Below are 25,161 nucleotides of genomic sequence, written 5' to 3'. Positions count from 1 at the left end.
GCCCCTCAGGATCCGGGATCGGGATCCGGGATATCGGGATATGGGAACGTCTCCCGGGGCCCGGCCCGCATCCCCAGCGCGGCCTCCGCTCCTGCTCCCGGTCCCGCAGCGGCTCCCGGTCCCCGCTCCTGCTCCTCGTCCCGGAAGCCGCTCCCGGTCCCTGCTCCAGGTCCCCGGAGCCGCTCCCGACCTGTCCCACACCGGCTCCTGCTCTCGGAGCCGCTCCCGGTCCTGCTCCTCGTCCCGGAAGCCGCTCCCGGTCCCTGCTCCAGGTCCCCGGAGCCGCTCCCGATCTGTCCCAGACCGGCTCCTGCTCTCGGAGCCGCTCCCGGTCCTGCTCCTCGTCCCGGAAGCCGCTCCCGGTCCCTGCTGCTACTCCAGGTCCCCGGAGCCGCTCCCGATCTATCCCACACCGGTTCCTGGGCTCGGAGCCGCTCCCGGTTCCACTCAAGGTCCCCCCGATACCGCTCCCGGTCTCCGCTTTTGATCCCAGACACGCTCCCGGCCCCGCAGCCGCTTCCCCTTCCTGCTCCTGGAGATGCTCCCGGTCCCCATTCCCACGACCCCCCCTCCCAGTTCCCTCTCCTGGTCCCGGAGCCGCTCCCGATCCCAGTTCCCGCTCCCAGTCCCAGACCTGCTCCTGGTCCCAGAGCCACTCCCGGTCCCCATTCCTGCTCCCGGTCCCCATTCCCACTGCCCCCCCTCTCCCAGTTCCTTCTCCCGGTCCCGGAGCCCCTCCCGGTCCCAATTCCCGCTCCCAATCCCAGTTCCCGCTCCTGGTCCCAGAGCCACTCCCGGTCCCAGTTCCCTCTTCTGGTCCCAGAGCCGCTCCCAATCCCAGTTCCCTCTCCCAGTCCCAGACCTGCTCCTGGTCCCAGAGCCACTCCCGGTCCCATTCCTGCTCCTGGTTCCCATTCCCGGTCCCCATTCCCTCTCCTGGTCCCTGCTCCCACTCCCAGTCCCCATTCCCATTCCTGCTCCCGGTCCCAATCCCAGCCCTGGGTTCCCCCCATCCCCACACACCACTAAGAGCTCAGGGATTTGTGTTTTAGGTTTTTTTTTTTTTGTTTTGTTTTTTGGTTTTTTGGCTTTTTTTTTTTTCTCTTTTAAATCAGCTTTATTTTTTCTAACTGTTATTTCAATTTCCCATAGCACCTTGGCAATGTCAAAAACAAATACAAATACATGTATTATCATTTGAACATTTAAAGCATGAACCTACTTTACACAAATTTCGTTTTGGACAGTTTTGACGACAGGAATAAACCAGAACAGACAGTCTAAAAGCCAGATAAAGTTGCTTTTTTTTCTCCTTTCCTACCACTTTGAAGAGAGATCGTCAATGCCAAGGGGAAGCTGGATTCATCCGGGAGGAACAAGATGTCTGTAATAACTCGAGCTCAATATATTATCTGAATATTTTGTATTCTATAAAAATTAGAACAAAACCCATTTATGCACAGTCTGTTTACATTTGAAGTTGCTTTTTTTTTTTTTTTTTTTTGGAAACTGTATCCACAACTGAAGCTCCATAAAAATAAACCTCTGGTTCTTAAATATAAAATTTTAAAGTTGTTACAGGTTAGTCTGCAGATGGATTTTTTATTTTTTATTTTTTTTTTTTCAGAAATAAGTTGCTTTTAACTCCATTTCGAGTCCTCCCAACTGTACATTAAAAACAGACTCAATGAACCTCTTGAAGTGCCTGAGCTAAAGGCACTTAAAGAGAAGAGCCAAACTAAAATAACTACAACAAACCCAAAATTATGTACCATCCTAAAGGAAGCTCAGACTAATATGTAATATATACACGCAAAGAAGAGCATGATAAATCATTCAGATTAATGGCAACAATCTTACGTTTCAGAAGGAAATATCAAAATTAGAAACAAACAAACAAACAGAAAAAACAAACCTCTATTGCATATCTGTAGTAATCAAGGATTTTACAAAAAAAAAACCTCATCAGAAGCCATTTTTTCCCCCCGAAGTGCATTTCTGTTGCATCGTCTGTAATAACAAGGGTGCATTTTTTACAAATTTAAAATATCATCTGTACATACCAGGATATCTCAGCCCAGGGGAACCCACCTGGGGACAGTAAAAATCGCAGACAGTTCCAAGACAATTAAGCTGATATCCACAAAGAAGTAAGGCCATAGCTATTTAACTACAGTAAAGCATTGATTAAGTCACTTATTTGCTACTGATCTGCCACAGTATCATCTTTCTCTTCTGGTTAATAAGTGGGTTACTTTATTTTTATTTTATTTTATTTTTTTTTAGCGTTTTTAAATTTTATTTTTATTTTTGTTTAAACCTACAGCTAGAACTGCACCAGGCTAATTTAAAAACGAAACGAAACGACGAGAGCAGGAATGTCAGATACTATAAAAACTAACTCAATGTTAGAAATCCAAAGAAATAGAACCTTTTTTTTTGGGTTTTTTTTTGCACTTTTTTAATCTATCACATGCAAAAAAAAGAATTCCTCCTCCTTTCAGCAGAAGCACAAGGGGGGGGGGGGGGGGGGCATTTTTTCCACGTAATTTGGAAAAGAACTGAACTGGGAAGTGTTTCTGCCTCTACCAAAACTCTGAAGGAGGAGAAGGGAACAACAGCCCTGTCCCTGAATCCTGGGGCACAACTCCCACCCCACTATGGATTCACAGCCTCTGTGTCCACTTGGGAATTTCCCCCTGCACGGAAAAGGATGAAAAGGAAAAGAACCAAACCCCAAACCACAGCTGGAAAGGGTGGAAGGGAAAGGCTCCTGTGAAATCCCTGCACCCAGGTAGGAAATCAGTAACTCCCAGCACCCCAAGCTGAGAGAAGCTGGGATGTGCTGGGAAAAGCCAAGTCACAGCCTGACTTGCATTCACTGCACAAGAGCCACGATCTGCTGCTGGAAATGCACTCCCAGGACACCCAGAGCATCCCTTCCCATCTCCCAGGACACCCAGAGCATCCCTTCCCATCTCCCAGGACACCCAGAGCATCCCTTCCCATCTCCCAGGACACCCAGAGCATCCCTTCCCATCTCCCAGGACACCCAGAGCATCCCTTCCCATCTCCCAGGACACCCAGAGCATCCCTTCCCATCTCCCAGGACACCCAGAGCATCCCTTCCCATCTCCCAGGACACCCAGAGCATCCCTTCCCATCTCCCAGGACACCCAGAGCATCCCTTCCCATCTCCCAGGACACCCAGAGCATCCCTTCCCATCTCCCAGGACACCCAGAGCATCCCTTCCCATCTCCCAGGACACCCAGAGCATCCCTTCCCATCTCCCAGGACACCCAGAGCATCCCTTCCCATCTCCCAGGACACCCAGAGCATCCCTTCCCATCTCCCACGAGGACTGAGCTGCAGCTGGTTGGGTTTTCCCCTCCTCTGACCCCACCCAGGTCCTCTCAGCCCCACCAGGTCCCTCCAGCAGATGGATCAGGGAATTCTGATCCCCACCTGCAGCAGATCCCACACAATTCCTGCTCGGATCAGCCACGGGCACCCCAACACTTCCTCAGCCTCCCAACCACAGGGCACATCTCCCCCATCTCCCCCAGACACCTGTGACCATCCCACAGGTTCATTTTGTTCCAGTTTGGGCTGCAGGAATCATTTAAAAGCCTTTAGAACAAATCCAACTTTGCATTTCATTGCATTTCAGAGCTTTGACACTCGAAATGTTTCAAGCTTCCCTCTCATTCCAACAAGCTCAGCGTCCCCAAAGTAAAGGGAGAAGGGTCTGTAAGAATCCCTAAACCATAGATGTGATGATTTTTTTTTTTTACTAAATTAAAAAAGAAAAAATAAAAAACAACAAACCTCCCAAACCCAGTACAGGTAGTTTGAAAGTGAATAATGGTTTTGGTTTTTTTAATATATATATTTTTTTATATATATATATATATGTATACACACTACAGGGGAGGGAAGGGCAGGAAGCTGAGTCAGGGGGAGGTTTTAGGTGGGATCTCAGGAAAAAGTTCTTCCCCCAGAGGGTGGGTGGGCACTGGAACAGGCTCCTCAGGGAAGTGGTCACAGCTCCAAGCCTGTCTGACTTCAAGAAGCGTTTGGGCAACGCTCTCAGGCACATGGTGGGAATTTTGGGGGGGTCCTGGGCAGGGCCAGGAGTTGGACTCGATGATCCTGACGGGTCCCTTCCAGCTCAGCCTATTCTAGGGTTCTACTTCTAACCCCATGCGTAGAAATGAACAGTTAACTGCATAAATACATTATATCGTGTTATGGATCAACTCAAAGCAACTGCCAAGCTGAATAATAAGTTAGAGAAATGACAACTCTGGCTTTATATATATATTTATAAAAATAGATATGAGTGTTCTCCAAGCAGGTTGATAGAGAATCCCTACTGAGGCCGAGGGTTATCTGGCTTAAGAAACTCAGAAGATGAAAAATTTCACAGTTATTTTTAACTGCCACTTACATTCATTCTATGGCAACACGAGCATATATTAATTACTAAAGATGGTTACGGAATATAATCACAATTGAGTTTTTTTTTCCAGTGTTCACAACTTACGACTTTTTAAATTTGTACACTTGCTATTCACTAAAACAAAAAAACAAAACAAAACAAAAAACCTAAAAAAAAGACAAAAAAAAGAGGAAAAAAATAAAAATGTGATTCTTACTGCTGGAAGCTACTTTTCCCTAATGCTTTATACAGAACTCTGAACCCTGGCATGCTGATTTTGGCAGATTAATGAGCTGAATGTTCCTATTTCGGTCATTAATCACCCTGAAACTTAACCACTTACTGCACAATAGTGTTGCAAATTCGGGCAGCACACAGCTGGCAAGGTGCCACCTTTCCAGCAGCTTCTCTGAACATGAGGGGGTTTCAACTCTTCACCTTCAGTTCCACTTTAAACAGTTCCAACGAGTCAGTTGCTACCACATCAGCTGTAAACAACGAGTTCCCCAGATGTAAAAACCCTGATCTCTGGAGGCCAACCAGCCTGTTCCAGAGGCAGGACAAAGAAAACCTGGCTCTGGTTTGCTGCCAGCCACCCAGAGAGGATGGTGAGTGCCCAGAGTTCCCACCTGCCAAGGCAGAATTCCACATCTGCAGCCGGAATTTCCAGGCTCTTTACCTGTGCAGCCACACTGTGGGGCCACTGGGCCTGCCTCAGGAAAAACACACTACAGTCTGTAATAAAGAAATCAGAGAAAGTAACGAGAGAGGGAAAAAAAAAGCAAACAAACAAAACCCCAAACCTAAGAAGTTGCCCTCGAAAGGAGGCGAGGAAAAAAAGGGCAAATTAAAAACTCTGACGTGCTCCTCCTGCCTCCTCCCGTCCACACCCTCTCCTCTACCATCCCAGAATCCTGCAAAAATTACACTTTTTTTAAAAAAGCTCGCTGAATGAATCATTAGTAAGGTCAAGAGACTCTACTTCAAGCTGGAAACACGAGGTTTAACTACAGCAGTACATTCGGTTTTCATCGGCTCTGGCTGCGCTCGCCCCGCTCAGGAGGGTCTGCAAAGCAAGGCCACCCATGGCACACACACCAGCCCACAAAGCCAAATGTTAAATAGGTTAAAAAAAAAAAAAAAAAGAGTTCTAATTTTACAGAAACGCTCATTATTTCAAAAATAATATTCTCTTATCCTTTTTTTTTTTTTTTCCTCCTCCTCCCACGCCGAGGGACGGGTTAATTCGTCCAAGTCGGATCCTTTCTCTTTGTCAGAACACCACTTTCACAAGCCCCCAAACCCGATTTTTCAAGCAGGAAAAAAAAACCCCCTCTGCAAATTAAAAAAAACAAAAAAAAAAAATACAAAAATTATAATCTCTATATTTATAGTGATTGGAATCCTCCAGCATTCGTGAGATCGCTTCTTTTTTTTTTTTTTTTTTTTTAAAAGAGATGAATTTTTGGGACCCTCCACAACTCCTCCTCCGGCACGAGCCGCGCTCCTCCAGCTCAGAATTCCCCTTCCTGAATCTTTCTTCCTCCTCCTTCCCAGTCTCTGCTGCTCCTCAGCCCAACAGCTCCAACCCAACCAGAGGCCCAGGGGCTGGCCCGGCGTTACTTTGGTGACCGCGGCGGCACAAACTGCTCCTTCCCCACGCGCCGCGGGGCTCCCTGAGGCGAAGATCTGCGTCCAAACTGGCGCCTCTGTTCCCTGATTTTCCCGGCGGCTCCCCTGGGAGCTCCTCCAGGGCCACGGAACCCGGGGTAATCCTTCATCCGCCCCTCAGCCTTCTCGGCAGGAGGAGCCTTCTCCGGAGCCCTCTCGGCCGGCGCGTCCTCCTCGGCTTTGGCGGGAGGGACGATGTTGGCGCGATGCTCCCGCAGGGGTTGGACGGGCGCCGGGGGCGGCGGCTCCTTCGGGGGCTTCTGGCAAACCTCGGCGTAGCTGAGCTTGCGGGGCTCCTTTGGGACCAAGGAGAAGAGCAAGGTTGATGTGCCAGGAGCACCTTCCAGCCCGAAGGCACAGCGGCAACACCACGGAGGAGAGCGGAGAGAAGGTGCCAGGGCACCATCAGAAAGCTCCCCAAGTTCACCCCCTGCTCTGGGTCTTACCTGTGTCGACAGAGCAGGAGCTGCACTTGCTTGAGCAGAAGGTGAGGAGGTGTTTGTCCTTGGTGGCTTTGCAGCACTGACAGGGGACAGGGAGGCCGGTGGGGAAGCCTGGCTGGCCACGTCCTTCGGAGCAGACGCTTCTTCTGCTTTGCTCTCTGGCTGAACCGTGCTGAGAAAGCAACAACAATTCACATCAAAACCTGCTGGCACGTAAATGGAACGTTTCAGAGAGTAGTTCCTTGCTTTGGAGTCACAGCTGCACTTTAGCAGAACAGAATGGCACAGCCATTCCCACCAGCATTTGTTATTTCCATCTGGTGGCCTCTGGAGAAGCCGCCAACCACAGATGGAGAAACAACAACCATTATTGCCACCGTGCTGGACACTGCTCTGAGACACTGCTAAAGCATGCAAATGAGTCAACAGTGCCCTGGCAGCAAAAAGGGTCACCATGGCCTGGGGGGTACCAGGCCCAGCATCCCTGGGCAGGGCAGGGGATTGTCCCGCTCTGCTCTGAGCTGGGGCGGCCTCACCTCAGTCCTGGGGGCACTTTGGGCACCACGAGGTAAAAAAAGTCTAAAGCTGGTGGAGAGGGTCCAAAGGAGGGACACAGAGATGGGGAAGGGTCTGGAGCAGCAGCTCAGGGCACTGGGTTTGTTCAGCTGGAGGAGACTGAAGGGAGACTCCTCGGGGGCTGCAGCTCCTCCCGAGGGGCAACTCCGACCTCTGCTCCCTGTGAGCATGGACAGGACCCAGGGAAGGGCTGGAGCTCTGCCAGGGCAGGGTCAGGCTGGATCCCAGGAAAAGGTTCTTCCCCCAGAGGGTGGCTGGGCACTGACCAGGCTCCCCAGGGCAGTGGGCACAGCCCCAAGGCTGCCAGAGCTCCAGGAGCGTTTGGACAACGCTCTGAGGGACAGGGTGGGATTGTTGGGGTGTCTGTGCAGGGCCAGGAGCTGGACTCAGTCCCTGGGGGTCCCTCCCAGCCCAGGATATGGAGTGGTTCCCTGGACTGCCCTGTGCTCTGCCCACCTCAGCAGCACAGGCTCGCTCTGGCTCGGGGAGCTGGCGCTGCCGGCGGGCGCTGGGGCAGCGCTGGGCGTCTCTTCCTCGGGAGCCGGCGCCGGGCAGGTGGGCAGCGAGTCTTTGCCTTCCTGGACACAGAGCACAGAGATGGCAGGTGGGCTTAAACTGCTCCTCAGCGTGCCACTCACTGCAGGACAGCTGAGCTGAGCAGTGGGATGTTCCCAAAGGCTGCTCAAGTCCTGACTGTATTAATTTGACTCCTTTCGGAGAGTTGTCTCTAAAGCAACTCCCCCCCCTCCCGTGGGCAAATCACACAGGGGAGAAGAGGAGGAGGGCTGGATCAGCCCAATTCTCAGTGTCCCACCAGCCCAAAGAACAGGTTCATCTGCAAAGATCCCTTGCCCACACTCCACCACACTGTTCCTACTCCAACAGCCACCGCTCCTGGTTTCCCTGCTTCATTCCCAGCTCACAACAGCAGCATTCCCACAAAAAGCCAGGGAAAATGCACTATTCTGTGATCACACACAGCGTGAAGCTTGGGATTAAAGCATTCCAACGTGTGGCTCTGACCAACTGACTCTTTAGCAGGGAAAAAGGGGAGTCCTGGCCCGGGGATACTCCCGTGTGTGAGAGGGAGACGGGAGCGGGCACCTTCTCTTTGCAGACTCCTTTCACAACGTCGGCCATCCTGCTCTCCAGCACAGGCTCTCCCGGGATTTTTGCCGTGCTGCCAGGCAAAGGTGGGAAATTTGATGCAAGCAAGTCAAACTTTGGTGTCTGAGTCTTTGTTTCTGCTGAAGGCTGAGGTCTCTGGAGAGGGAAAACACCCGTTAACAGAGCCGTGACACCGAGCAGGAAAAGCCCCGAGCAAGTGCCAGGGAAATTCATGGAAAAACTGTTAACCCCCAGTTTAATCCCAGGGTTTAAGGGCTCTGCCACTCCTTCAATAACTGCACTTTGAGCAAGTCCCTGCAATAAGGGAAGGGGAACTCACAGAAACCCGGTCGTCGTCCCGTCTCCTCCGACCTCGGAACACGTTCCTCCTTGGAAGACAAGAAACCCTCAGTCAGTGCCTTGACCCTGCTCTGCACAAGGGAATTTGGGATTCCCTGTGTCCCTGGGATTCCATCCTCAGGAGGGGTCAAGGCTCTGATGCTCTTGGAACAGAGGAAATATGGGAACAAGTTCTCTCCCTCACCCCCAGGGATGAGCAGAGTTATCACCAAGCACAGGGACACCTGTAATTAATTCTACAGCAATCAACTTATTGGCCTGACTTCTCTGAACATTTCTTTTTAGGTGTCTAAACCCTGAATTCACAGAGCAAAGATAAAACAACTTAATCTTAAAATATTGCAGAGCATCAAACTGCCAGCTGAGGATTTGCTTATTGTTCACAGCAACGCAGCTGCCAACTTGACCTCAGCAACTCTTCTAATTCTGGGGACAAATCAGGTTATTTTAAAATTAAGACCCCTCACTGTCTTACTGCCAGAGTAAACAGCAGGTGTGGACTCGAGCAGGAAGCTGTCCCTGCTCCCAGCTCAGCTTTTATCACTCCTGCTGTAGTTCAATGCCAGTTTTCTCGGGGTTGGCCTTTATAGAAATGTTATTTTGTGCCCGTGGCCGATGACCTTTGGGCCGAGCCCCACCTGAGCAAACAGGACACAGCTCCTCACCTGCCCCTGCCGACGCCGTAATCCCCGTTCTGCTCCAGCTGTGCCGTGGCAGAATCCTTCTGGGAATACCCTTGGTCTTGGTGCCCGGTTAAGGGGCTGCTGTGCCTCTCCAGGACGAAACTCCTGGAGCTGGCTCTGCCCAGGTCCCCCATGGGCACGGCCCCCAGGGCGGGCGGCCCCTCCGCGTGCTCCGAGCCGGAGGAGGAGCGGAAATGGGGCTTCACCCTGCGGAGACACAGAGCTGAGGGACCCCCAGAGGGCTGGAGAACCACCCCCACAGCACCCACAGGCCACGGGATAACAGGATATCCTGAGCTGGAAGGAGCCCCCAAGGGTCAAAGCCTCAACCCTGGTGTTGGCAGCACTTTGTTCTGACCAGCTGAGCTCACCCCGGGGCCGAGAGAGCAGCAGGTCAGGAAGCACCACAGCTCAGAAGCTCTTTCCTAGGTACATTCAAGAGGAATAAAGACATTTGGCTTCCCCACCTCCATGGGTTCCTTCTGTTGTGGTTTTCCTGCAGCCTCCTCTCAAATGTTGGGTTTACAGGAAATATTGAGATCGTTGCCCAACAGATACCAAAGGGGGAAAAAAAAACCCAAACCCAGTGGTGGCAGCAGAGCCAGAAGCCCAAAGAGGGATTTTTCCTCTGTCTGGGCCTGCAGCAAAAGCACAGGGAATTGGAGAGGGACCTGGAGAAATAAGCTGAGCCCAAGGAACAAACACCTCTGGCCACAGGTGAACAAATGAACTGAGATGAGGCCAGGAGTAGATGGTGAATGAAATGGGAGATCAGGCCAGGGCAGCTGAGCCCCTCTCCAGGCAGAGCCAGGCTCAGCCTCGCTGTTCCCATTCCCAAACCCCCAGCACTGACTCTGCAGTTCCCAATCCCCAGACATTTCACTCTGTTATTGATTATTCAGCACTAAAGCTGCAGTTCCCTTGAGCACAGACCCAGCTTTGCACGCTCAGTGCTGCTGCAAGTTCAGGCACGGGGTCCTAAATGCAGAATTCCCCAGAAAAACTCTGCCCCAGCACAGCATGGAACAGTTTTCTGGGGCAGCATTTGGGTGCCTTGGACTGTTTTCCACTCCTGCCTTTTCCAGCAGCACCCACCAGCTGCAGAAAGCAAGACAAGGAATTTAAACTTCTCTCTCTCTCTCCCCTCTGGTCAACTCTGCACATTTCCTAATTTAAGGACAGCAGGAGGATTTTGCACACTTATTGTTTTTAAACAGTCTCATTACAACATTCCATGCAATCAGAAGGAACTCTCCTATTGCCAGCTGAGGTCTGACTTCTCCATCTCCCTTTCCCACAACGATGTTGCAACAAATCAGGGCAAAATAAATACAAGTGGCTTAAACAAATGTTTAGCTACAGAAAAAAAACCCAATGCTTAACTATTAACTGCCTAAAGGACAAGACAAATCAGGCTTAATGGGCCAGCACAGAAACCCAAAGGCAGCAGCTGAATGAACCTCTCTGAACGAGCTCCTCTGCAGCTCAAGAGGGGATGTGCTGAACAGAGATTAATTCACATTTCACAGCTTTGAGAAGCACCAAGAACCAGTTTTAAGGCCCCCAATAAAAGTTTTCCATCAGCAGAGCCCATAAAGAGGAGGAGGAGGAGGAAAGTGAAGTGAATTCTTCCATTTTGTTGAAGTTGTCCTCAAAATGGCAGCCCTCAGATCTCATAATCTGACCCGTCATCGAGAAGGCCGCGGTCTCGTCTGGGCAGAAGAGCAAAGCAGGAAAGATGAGGAAAGATAAAGGAGGAAAAAAAACAAAAAAAAAAAGCAGAAAGAAGGAGAGATGATGTGGAGAGAGCAGGAGGAAGGAGGAGCAGGAGGAAGGAAGAGCAGGAGGAAGGAGGAGCAGGAGCTGCCCAGAGCCCGACCGTGACCTGTTCTCTCTTAGCGCGATACTTGATCATCACTGGGCCACAACCTGCACAGTCCCACCCCTAAAGCTGCACCTTCAGGGGGTGAAGTTGCCCAAAGTAAAACACAGCCAGGATTTTAGGAGCTTAGGGATTGCACAGCTGTGATCTCCGGGGCAGCAGCGAACACGGGGCGTTCCAAGGTGGGAACGTTGGGAACGCGCTGACACTCCTGAGCTTTCCAGGCTTTGGTTGGGGCACAACTTGAGGCAAAAGAAAGAAAGAGCCAAAGCACCTTTGTAAAGATGGCAGCTGGGAGCTCAGCAGCTGCAACTGGAGCAAGCAGAGTCACCCTCCCAGTCCCACAGGCCGTGTCAAGGCTCTGCTGAGTCACCGCAGAGCAAATCCTGAAGTTCCCCTTCTGCCAAAAAGCCCCTGACCTGAGCTGCACCCACAGACCCTTCTGCCAACAGCCCCTGACCTGAGCTGCACCACAGACCCTTCTGCCAACAGCCCCCAACCTGAGCTGCACCACAGACCCACTCAGAGCCCTGGCACTGTCAGCTGATTCCTCCAACAACACAAAAAGCAACTCCCTTGGCCCCTCTCTGAGCTGCACACAAACAATTCCCACCCCCAGGTTGCCACTCCATTGTATTCCCAGAGCAACACAAAGTGTTTCCTCCTCCCCAGTGTTTACAGCTGAGTCCTCACAGCTCTCAGGAAAGATGGGGGATAAAGCAAATAAATTACAGGAGCAGACAGCAGAGCTCAGGGCATGCAACTCCCACTGCAGGAACCCAAGGGCTCTGCAAGGCTGATCCCAGCAGGAAAGGCTTATGTTAGTGCTGCTGGAGTTCATAATCTGCGTAGAACAAACATAATTACAAGTATTAACTTAAGAGGAAGTTAGTTATTTGTCTGCAGAAATTCCTCTGAGGCTTTTAAAGGAGTTACCTTTGCTCTCTCCAGCACGTGTGTCCAATAGTTTTCTTTTTTTTTTTAAGGATTTTAAGCTGCCACCTTGATTTTTTTTTTCAAATCAAGTTGAAAACCATCACACAGGTTTGATAAATGAAATAAATAGCCTGCCCCCCCTGTGACACACACAAGAAACACTTGAGGGTGTCAGCAGTGTAAGTTTTCCAAGAGCTGTCTTACCGATTCCTATGGAACGGGCGACCTATACTCAGGGAAGCAGCATTTGTTTTGTATGATCCTGGTGTGTTAAAGCCATTCACAAATCCACCATTGGGAAAGGGGGCCTGCAACAAAGACACAACACTCTCAGTGGGGCTGAGCTGCAAAGGAAAACGTTGGCAGGTTTCTGAGGAGCTCCAGCAGGGTGTAACCACCATCTCCCGTGGGGGGAACTCCCTTCTCCAGACCAACCAAACCCCCCTGGGAACAGCCAGCACCTGCTTCAGCAGAGTCCTGGAAAAGCTACAGACTCCTCTAGTAACACCAGCTACTGGACAATGGGATGTCACACCAGAATTCCCTGAAATAAGTGGCAGGCAGTGGCCAGGCTGGCAGCCTGTCCTGCTTGAGGTCCTGGAGCAGGACCAGAGGAGAGCAACGAGGCTGGGGAAGGGACTGGAGCCCAAGTGCTGGGAGGAGAGGCTGAGGGAGCTGGGGGGGCTCAGCCTGGAGAAGAGGAGGCTCAGGGGAGACCTCCTCACTCTCTGCAACTCCCTGACAGGAGGGGGGAGCCAGGGGGGGTTGGTCTCTTTTCCCATCAGCAAGACAAGAGGGCTGGGTCTGCAGCTGTGCCAGGGGAGGGGTAGGTTGGATATCAGGAGGAATTTCTTTGCAGAGAGGGTGCTGAGCCATTGGAATGGGCTGCCCAGGGAAGGGGTGGATTCTCCATCCCTGGAGGTGTTTAAGGACAGACTGGATGTGGCATCAGTGCCATGGGCTGGGAACCACGGCAGGGTTGGATCAAGGGTTGGACTTGATGATCTCTGAGGTCCCTTCCAACCCAGCTGATTCTATGATTCTATGATTCTGTGCTTTATCAGGTCCACAACACAAATGTCATAAGAGAGAGAGGTCTGACTAGAAGAAAACCTGGGCACTCCCCAGCTGGAGCACCCCCTCAGCCTGCTGCTGCTGAACCTGCTCCCCTGTGGGACTCACCAGTGGTGTCTCAAAGTAAGGTGCAGGATTTGGAGACCAGGTCTGAGGCACGATGCTGTAGATGGAGTACTGCTGAGGGCTATATACAGGCTGCATGAAGAGGGGGGAGGCAAACTGGGCCTGGGTCTGCACGGGCTGGGGGTACACGCTGGAGTCCAGCACCCGGTAACCATTCTTGGCAAAGAACGTGTTGATGGCTTTGATCCTGGCCTGCAAGACAGCAACAGCCCAGCCCAGGTGAGCCAGGAGAGGAGGAGAAGCACAATATGGAATCTTTCCTGCCTCCTGAGTTGCAACAGAAGGGATGAGAAGGGCTGGTTACTGCTCAGGAATAAACCCTGTCAGGAGTCAGCCCAGCTCACACCCTCGCAGTGGGACAGGGGAAGGGCACACGTTGCTTGGACTGGAGAATCTGCCAAGCTGAAGATAAAACTACAGCAGGGACTGTCCAGACTCCAGTGGTGACAGCTCCTCTCACAGCACAGGCAGCTCTGCTCTAGCCTGCTCTGTGCTGCAGCCAGCTCAGGGCTCACAGGGCAGGAATCCCTGTCCTGAGCTCTGCAGACCCAGATTCTGGGGAATGTGGGGGAAGGAAGACAGCACAGGAATGTGTTTCAGCCCCCCTGTGAGCAACCAGCAGCCACTGAACTGTAATTTGTCAGAACTACCCATGACCTCATTCATGTCTCCAGCCTTCAGAGCAGGAGTTATGGACCAGCCCACTGCTAATTCCTTGGTCCCACCCCTCCCTCAGGAATGGTCCCCATCATCCAAAGAGAAACAACACAATTGCACCAGAAAGCTCAGCTAAAGAAAGCAGCCTCACCATTACTGGCTTGCCCTGAAAGGTTTTCACTTCTTCCCTTAAGTATTTAAACGCCTGCAGATACAAAAAAAAAGGAAAAAAAAGATCAACATTAGAATATCTCGATAAAATTTTACTTCCCAAAGGGTATTACATGATCTAACACAAATGTGCTTCCCTGCCAGCCCAGATAAATCCATTAACACTTCAAATTCAGGATTCCAGTGCCAGCCATGGTCACTGAGTGCCGAGGCAAGAGGCAGACAAGGGAATAATCTCCCAACTTCAGTCTTATTAACCAGAATTTGCCAGTAATCTCTTAGAACAACAAAAGGGGGATCAGCAAATAAATATTTCTCTTAGCCACAGGGAGCACATGTGCAATCCCCCTGAGCAGGGGGAGGATTAACAAGGGGGATGTTGGGGTTGGAGGGGCCTTACCTGCTGGGCGTCTGTGTCGGACTGGAATGTAACGTACCAGTTGTTGTTGTGAGCAAACTCACAGCTTATCACCTTGGGGCAGTTCTCGTTCTTAAACAGGGCCTTCACCTCCTGGGGAGACAAAGCCAGGCCAGTTTAGGGCACCTGGCTCTGAGCTGGGCAGTGAACACCAACGAGAGACAGGTTTAAGCTCCAGGGGTGTTCTCGTGTTCCCCTGACAGGTTCTGCAGGCACCACGTCCTCCTCTCCCTGTTCCTGAACCCACAGAGCCCACTCCAGGCCTCCCCAGTTCCCCAGGCAAAACACAGCAGGATCAGGTGGGAAGAAAAATCAAGACCTGTGTGATATTTCCACAGAAAACAGGTAGTAAAGGTGTGGCTTTAAATCAGAGAGACAAGAATGATTCCATGAAATACTCCTAAGTCAAGGCAACCTGACAGGGTTTTTTTTTATATCTTTGCAATAATCAGATTGTAAAGAGAGGGACAAGCAGCTGTTCAGTGTTTGCATTAGAAGAACTCATTAAAAATGCTGGTAGACAAACACCCTGTGTTACAACTTCTAAAAAACAAAGAGCTAAATCATTCTGTTCGCCAAGTATCAGGAGGAATTTTATTATCCTCCCTTCTCTGAACATAATGAGCTCAGCTCACGCTGGGGCACAATGAATGAGAAATGTTTAGCAACATTTCTTGCTGCCAAAACAACCGTCTGACTTCAAGTGAAGTTACTGCTGTGACAAAAATTCAGCCTGAATTCCAAGCTGTGCCCCTGGACTGATTTATTTTTGGATCCGAAAAGAAACCAGTTCAAACTTCCTTCCAGAGAAGCCAGGCTAGCTCAGCTTTGGTGGAAAAAAAGAAAAAAAAAAAAGGAGGAGTTTACTTAAGAAGGTTTAAATATAGTAGTAAATAATGGGAAGGCACGATGGCAATAAGTTTTTGTTTGGGCTGTTTTGACAGCGCACCCAGGAGGAAAATATTACTGATGTGGTTCACAAGAAAAATATCCCTGTTTAATCACATTAAACACCAGCTGACCTTTTCCTGGTGCTGTTTGAAGCCCTGTTGAAGACAAAACCTTCCAAAATCATCAACCTTTATTTCCCTTTTCCCCCTGGATTTACCTCTATGGGTGTTGTCTCGGGGATCTCCCGGAGGATGATAATGCACCTCTTGTGGTTTGGTCTGACCTTCTCCCCTCTCTCATCCACTTGTACCATGGGAGAAGCTGAAATTCAAAGAGCAAAGTGGGACACTGAGCACACTTGGGACAAAGAAGGAGAATTCAGGAGGCTGGAACAGCCCCTTACTCAGCCAGGGCTGCAGAGGGAGGGTCCTGTCACCCTGGACCAGCACAAGAAGCCACAACCAGCTCAGAGACTGAACCATCTGAAGCACCAGGATTCTTTGTCCTACTGACACACCCCCCAAACCCCTAGACTTACATCTCAGAACTTCAAGAATAAGGTCCATATCCGTGGTCAGCTTCTTAATCCCTTCCATGTTGGCAATTGTCCATATTGGAACAAACTGATCGCTGTCCATCTGAGACATCAAGTAGAGATCCTTTGAAAGATTCTCACTAAAAAGACATAAAATCGTGATTTCAGAAGAATCCTGAACTTGACTCCCAGAAGACTCAAAAACCCAGGATCACTGCAGGCTTAAATATTCCCCAATTCCACTCACAGCTGAAAGGCCCTCAAATTCTCTCTCCTGGAACAAATCCCAGCAGACCAACACAAAGCAATTTAAAAAATGTCATGAAAGTTGTGGTGCTCTGCAAAAGGGATCTGCCAAAGAGCCTCCTGGGGACACACAGCCAAGTTATCTCGAGGTCTTACAACTCCAGAGCACAGGAGGTTCATCCTCACCCAAGGACATGGATGCACAGACGGGACTGGAACAGCTGGAAGGTGCCAAGGGGGTTTCCACGGCACGCCAGCAAACCTTGGTTTGTTCTTGATAAAAACCTTGTTTTTTATCAAGATGATGGGACACACCAAGCCAAACCCAGGGAATGTTTGTCAGGGATTTCAGTGAAGGCTTTGTAGCAGGCTGAGTCAAGTGCACCTACCGGGAGAAGCAGAATTCAAGTTGTTTCCTCAAACATTCCCTGATGTCTTCCGTGGACACGGCGGAGGGGCCGTCACCTGGAAGGGACCACACCCCCCATCAGACCCCAGTTCCACACCCACACAGTGCAGGGACACATCTCATTGTCCAGCAGAATAAATCCCTCTGGGTGGGAGCAGGGGGAAAAGCTCATCTGAGGAGCTTAAAGACTCCCAACGCGACTCCGACCCCACTGCTTGCACCTGCTTGGCCAAGAGTTGGAGCTCCTGGGACAGCCATGGACGTGCCAGGATTCCTCCTGGGTCACAGCACAGCTGCAGCAAACTGCAGGGGGTCACAGGCACTGACAGCAGTGGCTGAACTCGAGCACTCACCAGACACTTCATAGATTTGGTATCCCAGGTCTTCGGTGGCCAGGACGATCCCGTTGGCAGAGGCTTCGTCGGCTCCGGTGCCATTCCTGGTGGCTTCACAGGACGGGGAATACATCACTTCATACTGCTTGCAGCTGTCCTCTGAGAGCTCTATGTTACCTGCCAAAGGGACACCCCAGCAGCAGGGAAACTCCTGTGAGCTCCGGGAGAATTCCCCCCGGGAAAAACTTGGGCTACCAACATTAAAACAAACACCCAAAAACTGCTGCAACTGCAACTGAGAGTCTCTAAAGTTAGTCTGTATGTCTCAGATTTATTATTGGAGAGAACTTTCCAGTTCTTCAGTTTCAGAAAGGTCTTCTGGTTTGCACCAGGCTCTCGGGGATAAGTAAATAAAAGTAAATAAAAGATCCTGAAACTGATCCCCAGAGGGGGAGAGGATCTAAAAACCAGTCTTTCCACACGAAATTTAAAATATTTAAAGCGAGGTTCCCAAAAACAAGGGGTGGAAATCGCTGACACTGCCAGGGTTGCTTCACTTTGTTGTGAAGAGACAAATGAGTTTCTGTCGGGCAAAGCACAAACCCGGTGCTCGATCCCCACTTCTGCTGACTTACCAGAAACCTTTGACAGGGCCACACGAGCTCAATCCCCCCTTCTTTATCCCTGACTTTGACTGAGCTGTTTTTTGCAGGGAATCTTCTGCCTCCTCTGCTGTGCTTTGAGTCACCTCAGTTACCCCTGAGCCCAACCAGAGCCACAAGAATGCTCAGCTCTGGATGTGGTCAGGATGGAAACAGGGCTGGGATGGAACAGATCGAAGGGAGAGGAGCAACCCGTGGGCACTGGGCACTCCTGCCAGCTCTCAGCAGCCCCTCGGTGTTCCCAGGATGGCAGGTGGCCCTCAGACCTCATTTTCCTGTTCACAGGGTCCACGGATGCCAAAGTGCAGCGATGCCATGAGCCCATGCCCACACATCTGGCACCCTGCCCCCTCCTAGCGCGTTACATGGTCATCACTGGGCCTCTTGGATCCTGTTCCTGCCCAAGTGTCCTGTCCCAGCAGAGCTCTGACACCTCCTTGACCCTCTGAACCAAAGCCCACCGGTGAGACCCGTCACCTCCAGAAACCCCCTGCTGCCTTCTCACACACTTATTTCCCACTTTTTGCTCCCTCAGCACTGACAACCTCCAGGACAAGGGCCCAGGGGTTGCTCCTCCCAGCTGAACTCGCCCTGAGTGTCCCCCCAAGGGGAGGTGTCCCCACATCTCACCCTCGGCCGGGGTCCCCTGGGCCGCCGCCGTCTCCTGCCACGTGTGCTCGGTGCCATTTGAGGGGGGCACGGCCTCACCACTCCCCTGGGGGACTTCTTGCCACACTTTGGCGTTGGGGTTCAAGCCAGCCCCCTTGGATGTCACCTGCTGAAGAGACCAGAACACCCCTGTCAGTGCAAACGAGCCAGAGAAGCCCCAAAAAGCCAAGCCAAGACAACACAGGAGAATTTAGTGATCGTCCCTCTAGAGTTCCACATCTCAAGTGTCTACCCAGCTATTAAAGCACCTAAGTGATTTTTTTCATTAATCAAAACAGGAAAATCCTTGGTGTTTTCCAAGTATTTCGTTTCTACCTCCATTAGAAGTGTTGCCTTCAACCTCTCTCTATTGACATCCGACAACATCAGCGGAGGCAGCGGCTACCGGCCAGGACTCTGGGAACTCATAAGCTTTTAAAGACTTGACTGTCATAATGCTCCAGTCCCCTTTCACCAGAAAGGGAAATTTTCCCTCCTCCAGACCCCTTCCTAGAAAGGAAGGTAAAAAAACATATGTCAAGGAGCAGAAACTGTATAACTTATGGAATTAGTGACGTCTCTACTAACCAAGCATCGCCTGCGCTGTGCCAGGATTCCTCCTGAACTTACCTGAGCCCTGCCCCGTCCCCCCAGGGATCACCTACACCTTGCACACATCAGCAGACACCAATCATTTCCTTAAACCTGCAGCCAAGGAGATTTGGAAGTGCCAAGACAAACTTGCACCTATCCCGGCCTGTTTTAGACTTCTCACCTTGGGAATGGGCAACGAGGACCAGGATTAGAGGGAGGGGGCTGAAAATGGGACAAGACAAGAGGAACTGCTGCATTCCAGCCTGGAACCTGGCAGGGAGAAATGCTCCCTCCCACAGCACAAGGTGGAACCCTCCAAGGTCCCTTTCCCAGAGCTGCTCAGAGGGTGACAGTGGTTTTTGCTCCTTCCACGTAGACAACAAAACTCCCCTTCTGCAAAAATTCTCCCCCCAGGAAGTTCAAAGGCCCCACAAGCCACTGACACAGTTCCTCCAGCCACTGAATGATGCCCCACTTTGCTCCTGCTGGACTTTCAAAGGTGAAAGCCATTAATCCAGCTCCCATCCACCAGCTCCCAGATGAGGAAGTTGGATATTTTGGAGCCTGGCCTCCTGGGTACTGAAGTTAAGGAGTGGCTCACTACCAGGCCTCAAACACAAAGCACAAGGATAAGGAAGCAGTTGCAGCAGCTTTAGAGATAATTCCTCTGCCAAGGTCACACCTCGTGCCAAAGCTGTTGGCTGCAAGGACAAGCCCCAGTCCCGTAACAAGAAGCCTCCAAACACAGGAGAGGTTCAAGACAACCATGAGAGAAGCAAAACAAGGGCCACAATTCCTGCTCTCAAACTTCCCAACAGCAACAGTCTTCCCCCTCTCATTAATCTCAGCCCAAGAACAGAGCTGGAAGCAGAAAGGACTGGAAAGAGTTCGGGGTGAAAGGACACACTTTGCAGAGTTCAGAGCAATCCTCCAACAAAACAACCTGAGAAGGGAATCCCAGGAAGCTGCTGCACCCCCAGGCTCTGTCCCTGCAGCTCAGCACTTCCAAACTCCACCTTGCTCAGCTGCTGGGCCCTCCTGGGACAGAGCATCACCTGTCCACCTGCACTCAGGGACCCAGAGCCAGCAGGTCCCAGTTCTTTGACTTCACTTCTCATCAAAGCAAAATGAGACAAGACACAACCAGGAGATGATTCATTCTTCTCTAAAAATAAACTCTGCCTCACTACCTACATCTCTGAGGGAAGCACTGAGCTTGAAGGAATAGCTGTGAGAAAGGGAAACTGAAACACTTTTGGGGCAGTTTCTGCGCTTCTGGAGGTGCTCAGGACTAAAAGCAGCTCTGGGGATGGCAGAGGATGCTCCTCACCTTAGAGAGACCAAAGGCACACGTGGCAACAGCACAGCTCTGAAATCTCAGGTGCAGGTGAGAAGGGCTCAGAAACCAAAGAGATTTGGGCTGGGAAGTGCTGAATGGCCCGTGAACACACGGGCTGGGACACACACCTGGAACAGAGCGTGGGCCACTTCCCCTGGGCTGGAAACCCTCAGTGACGTGGAACACAGCCCTGCACAACCCAGCCCTGCTCTCACCCCTCTCAACAGCAAAACCCCACGGTCTGGAGAGGACAGAAAGTCCCTCATTTACATCAGCTTTTGGGAAATTCGCCGTGCCGGCCCCCAGGAGCGGCTCTTCAGAGGAGGAGGCCAAACTATCAACTCTTGCTTGTTTAAGCGAGGATCCAGAGCCCTGGCCTGTGGGATTGGCTGCAGCACGACCCTCCCAGCTGCTATCAGGAACTTTCAGGACGAGGTTAAAGCTTTACAGAGTGACAAAGGTTGGGGACACTCGCTGGGACCCACGAGCTGACAAAGCTGCCCTCGGCACAGCAAACGTGGATCAAAGATCTTCCTCCAGCAACTCCCCCCAAAAAAAAATGACTGTTGAAGCCAACTCTCCTTCTTGAAAGGATGGAAAAGGATATTTTTCTTGCTGTAATTACATTTAAATAGTATTTAACCAGAGTCAATTAAGCTGACAGAAATGCAAGCGCTCGGAGGTTTAAAGCATTTTAATATTAACTCAAATCATCCCGCGACCAAAATCTTAACCCAGAGCTTGTGACACGTTTCCCAGAGCAGGCAGAGACTGAGAGGGAATCAGAGCCGAAAAATCCAGAAGAGAATTTAACAAAAAAACTTGCGAGGGGGAGAAACTAAACCTTTTTCCAGAAGTGGAAACGTAAGCAGATGGAAAAACCCCAAGGTCAGCAAAGCCCCGGGAGGCAGCACGGGAGAGAAACCTTGTGCTGGCTGGGGGAGAGGCAGGAGGGAACACCCCTGGGGGGATCTCAGGCATAGTGTGGGCTCCTGGTACCTCCTCAGAGAGTAGGGACTGTCACCTCCTCAGGGGGAGTCACCTGGCACCTCCTCAGAGAGCAGGGACTGTCACCTCCTCAGAGAGCAGGTACTGTCACCTCCTGGAGTCACCTGGCACCTCCTCAGAGAGCAGGTACTGTCACCTCCTGGAGTCACCTGGCACCTCCTCAGAGAACAGGGACTGTCACCTCCTCAGGGGGAGTCACCTGTCACCTCCTCAGAGAGCAGGGACTGTCACCTCCTCAGAGAGCAGGTACTGTCACCTCCTGGAGTCACCTGTCACCTCCTCAGAGAGCAGGGACTGTCACCTCCTGGAGTCACCTGGCACCTCCTCAGAGAGCAGGGACTGTCACCTCCTCAGGGAGTCACCTGGCACCTCCTCAGAGAGCAGGGACTGTCACCTCCTGGAGTCACCTGGTACCTCCTCAGAGAGCAGGGACTGTCACCTCCTCGAGGGGAGTCACCTGGCACCTCCTCAGAGAGCAGGGACTGTCACCTCCTCAGGGGGAGTCACCTGGCACCTCCTCAGAGAGCAGGGACTGTCACCTCCTGGAGTCACCTGTCACCTCCTCAGAGAGCAGGGACTGTCACCTCCTGGAGTCACCTGTCACCTCCTCAGAGAGCAGGTACTGTCACCTCCTGGAGTCACCTGTCACCTCCTCAGAGAGCAGGGACTGTCACCTCCTGGAGTCACCTGGCACCTCCTCAGAGAGCAGGGACTGTCACCTCCTCAGAGAGCAGGTACTGTCACCTCCTGGAGTCACCTGGCACCTCCTCAGAGAGCAGGGACTGTCACCTCCTGGAGTCACCTGTCACCTCCTCAGAGAGCAGGGACTGTCACCTCCTGGAGTCACCTGGCACCTCCTCAGAGAGCAGGGACTGTCACCTCCTCAGAGAGCAGGTACTGTCACCTCCTGGAGTCACCTGTCACCTCCTCAGAGAGCAGGGACTGTCACCTCCTGGAGGGGAGTCACCTGGCACCTCCTCAGAGAGCAGGGACTGTCACCTCCTCAGAGAGCAGGTACTGTCACCTCCTGGAGTCACCTGGCACCTCCTCAGAGAGCAGGGACTGTCACCTCCTCAGGTGGAGTCACCTGTCACCTCCTCAGAGAGCAGGGACTGTCACCTCCTGGAGTCACCTGTCACCTCCTCAGAGAGCAGGGACTGTCACCTCCTGGAGGGGAGTCACCTGTCACCTCCTCAGAGAGCAGGTACTGTCACCTCCTCAGGGGGAGTCACCTGTCACCTCCTCAGAGAGCAGGTACTGTCACCTCCTGGAGTCACCTGGCCCCTCCTCAGAGAGCAGGGACTGTCACCTCCTGGAGGGGAGTCACCTGGCACCTCCTCAGAGAGCAGGGACTGTCACCTCCTCAGGGAGAGTCACCTGTCACCTCCTCAGAGAGCAGGTACTGTCACCTCCTGGAAGGGAGTCACCCTCTCAGAGCTCAGCCAGGGTGTGAAGCTGGATAAGGAGAAGCTCCTCAAGAGCTGCCAGCAGGTCTCAGGTGACAGTTCCATGCTCTGAGCACCCCAGGTGACTCTCAAACCCACATTAATGGTCACAGAGGAGTGTTGCTCCCACCAGGTGGGTTTTCCAAAGGCTGGGATGAGTCCCCTGTACCCAGGGGGGGTTGTGTAAAGGGGGTACCTGTGGCAGAGGTGTGTGAACAGGGGCAATTCTGGGGGGCTCAGAGGGAAGCCAGGAGCCTCACCTGCAGGAGGAGAGGGCCAGCAAAGCTCAGTGCTCGCCACAGCCCTGGATTTCCAACCAGGACACATCACGGGCAGCGTTTCGCCCACCTGGAACACACAGACTTCCATTTCCCCCATAAACTACAAACAGATGGGATCAGCAGCACGTGCCCCCCTGAGCAGAGCCCCCAACAGCCATTATCAGTCCCATTTTTCCCCAGTGCTTTTAATAATATTCCTAATGCAGCTAATTATTGATTGTGAACAGCACACGGGCCCTGGCTGGGAGGGAAAAACAAGGCCGACCCCAAACATCAGCATGAGCCTCACACAGCCCTCACTGCAGCACTGGAGTTAAAGATGTGACAGGAAAACCCAATTTCCCTCACTCTGTGCATCCCACGAAAGGCTCCACTCACAATCACCACGTTCACACTTCAGGTGGGTCTAAACCAAACACCTACAGCTACAGCAAAGCAGCCAATCCCCCTGGAAACCTCGAGATGTCCACCACCGTCCTGCCCTGGGCCTTATTTTCCAGCAATCCCCAAAGATCCTGAGGCAAAGGTGCTGTTTGCTCCCGAGCATCCGACTGCAGCGTCCCAGGACAGCCGGCTCTGAGCTCCAGCCCCTGTCCTGCCAGCAAAAAGGCACCTTCAGAAAGCCCAGATGGTCCTCAGGAACTCAAAACTGAACATTACTGAGGCCTCCAGAACTGGGAGATCACCGAAACTCCCACCACCACCAGAGGAAGGAGATCAGACAGAGCAGAGCTGGTGTTTTTAGAGGGACCCCCTGAACACCCCGAGGTGGGGATGTGCTCCAGCTCCCTCTGAGCTCAGCCACAACATCACCACCAGCCATGTGCTCGCCGGCTGATGGGCTCTGTCTCCCAGCACAGCTCCACTGCTCCCCTTCCAGAACCTGCCTCGTGTGCCCAAGGGGGGCCACCTCCTGCTCCGGGGCCCTCTCACCACGCTCAGCCTGGGCTGAGGCCGCTGCTTATGGCTCCCCTCAGCCCGGGCAGTTCCTCTTCCAGCCAAACGCTGCAAAACCAGAGCCCTCAAGACCTGTCACCGTCCTCACGACAACTTTTATTCCTCTCGGGTGAAGCCACGTTAACTCCCAGCTCAGAGCCGAGGTTTGGCGATTCTTCTGCGGTGATTTCGCTCAAGGGAGAGGAGCCGCTTCCCGAGCCTTTTTATTCGGAGGGCCTGAACCGCAGAGCACGTGTCGGTGTTTCGCGTTAAGAGCACCACCAGCACCATCACCCCCGAGAAACTCCGAGCAGGACCCCCCAGGCAGAACCCCACGAGCCGAACACCCCCCCAGGCAGGGACCCCCCTGAGCTGGAACGCCCCCGACAGACCCAGCACGGCTCCCCCGGTCCCCTCCGTCCCCCCAGCCGCCACCCCCCCCCCCCCCGACCCCGCAGCTCTTGGCTCCGCGCACGTTTTCGGGACAAAACTCGGTGCAAAGTTTCCAGCGGCCGCCCGGGTCCGTCCGGCAAAGGCTGGAACGGCCTCGGCCGAGCCCTCGAGGGGCCGCGAGGCGCCGCAGCCCCGTCCCGGGGCCTCCGGGGACACCGCGCCCGCCCTCCCCGGTGACCTCCAGGGCCGGGCCGGGCCGCGCTCCCCGTCCCGCCGGGCCCCGCCAACGGCGCAGCCGCCCCTCGCCCCGCCGCGAACCACCCCCGGGGGGTTTAATTAACGCAATTAACGAGGCGCCGCGCTCGGGCCCAGGGCCGCGGGGCCGCCCCGCGCCGCGGAGGGGCCGGGCCGGGGAGGCCCCGGGGAGGCCCCGCGCGTGTCCCGCGTCACCTTCACGGCCGGGCCGCGGCGGCCCCCGAAGGTCACGGCGGCGCCTCCCCCGCTCCCGGAACCTTCCAGAGCGCCCCCCAGCCCGCCCCGCGGCCGCCGCGCGCGGATCTGCTGTGTCAGCCCCGTCCCCTCCCCCGGCGCGGCGGGCGCGGCGTGCGCGGCCTCCCCGCCGCCTCCTCCTCCTCCTCCTCCTCCTCCTCCTCCCGCGCCACATGGCCCCGCGCGGCGCCGCCGCCGCCTCACCTCCACGAAGAGCAGCATCGCGCCGCCGCGGCCGGCGGGGCCCCGCGCTCGCTCCCCCCCCACCCCCGCGGTGGCCGGAGCGGCGATCGGGACACGCGGGCTCCGCCTCCGGCCGCGCCGCCCGGCCCGGCCCGGCCCGTCCCGCCCGCTGCCCGCCCGACGCCGCCGCCTCTTCCGGGCGCTGCGAGCGCGTCCGGGGC

The 25,161-nt window shown here is 53.1% G+C and overlaps 1 protein-coding gene and 1 long non-coding RNA gene across 8 annotated transcripts; both read right to left on the bottom strand.

Annotated features, from left to right (window-relative positions):
- Positions 1-2,255: 2,255 nt before the first annotated feature.
- On the bottom strand, positions 2,256-25,070 carry LARP4 (La ribonucleoprotein 4). Of its 5 annotated transcripts, none has more exons than XM_064638833.1 (17): positions 24,962-25,017; positions 18,609-18,782; positions 18,255-18,402; positions 16,981-17,139; positions 16,608-16,683; positions 15,976-16,112; positions 15,655-15,758; positions 14,529-14,639; positions 14,109-14,162; positions 13,283-13,492; positions 12,305-12,408; positions 9,265-9,489; positions 8,580-8,628; positions 8,237-8,395; positions 7,589-7,710; positions 6,560-6,728; positions 2,256-6,409 (listed from the first exon to the last, which is right to left on the bottom strand). In XM_064638833.1, exons 2-17 carry the CDS (start codon positions 18,657-18,659, stop codon positions 6,062-6,064), a joined length of 2,226 nt encoding a protein of 741 aa, XP_064494903.1. In that variant the 5' UTR covers positions 18,660-18,782; positions 24,962-25,017; the 3' UTR covers positions 2,256-6,061. The 5 variants fall into 5 exon arrangements, with proteins under 5 accessions (XP_064494903.1, XP_064494901.1, XP_064494905.1 ...); XM_064638831.1 differs by lacking the exon at positions 24,962-25,017 and adding an exon at positions 22,919-24,163; XM_064638835.1 differs by lacking the exon at positions 18,609-18,782 and having other exon boundaries at positions 24,962-25,070.
- Positions 22,053-22,919, bottom strand: LOC135404196 (uncharacterized). 3 transcript variants are annotated; one of them, XR_010425594.1, is made up of 3 exons: positions 22,333-22,919; positions 22,163-22,190; positions 22,053-22,117 (listed from the first exon to the last, which is right to left on the bottom strand). It is a non-coding gene; the product is annotated as an uncharacterized LOC135404196 (long non-coding RNA). The 3 variants fall into 3 exon arrangements; XR_010425596.1 differs by having other exon boundaries at positions 22,163-22,237; positions 22,378-22,919; XR_010425595.1 differs by lacking the exon at positions 22,053-22,117 and having other exon boundaries at positions 22,142-22,190; positions 22,333-22,477; positions 22,523-22,919.
- Positions 25,071-25,161: the final 91 nt, after the last annotated feature.

Source organism: Pseudopipra pipra, chromosome 30, assembly GCF_036250125.1.
Source record: "Pseudopipra pipra isolate bDixPip1 chromosome 30, bDixPip1.hap1, whole genome shotgun sequence".
In the NCBI taxonomy this organism is placed as follows: Eukaryota; Metazoa; Chordata; class Aves; order Passeriformes; family Pipridae; genus Pseudopipra; species Pseudopipra pipra.
The sequence above is the reverse complement of the archived record's forward strand: the minus strand, read 5'-3'. Positions and strand labels throughout refer to the sequence as shown.

Excerpts from the sequence above, each read along its gene's own strand:
- LARP4 (XM_064638833.1), bottom strand. The coding sequence starts at position 18,659 with ATGTTGTCGGATGTCAATAGAGAGAGGTTGAAGGCAACACTTCTAATG. Across the intron at positions 13,493-14,108 it reads TTCAGGGCAAGCCAGTAATG|GCCAGGATCAAAGCCATCAA; the intron begins GTGAGGCTGCTT and ends GCTGTCTTGCAG. Across the intron at positions 8,629-9,264 it reads TACGGCGTCGGCAGGGGCAG|GAGGAACGTGTTCCGAGGTC; the intron begins GTGAGGAGCTGT and ends TTGTCTTCCAAG.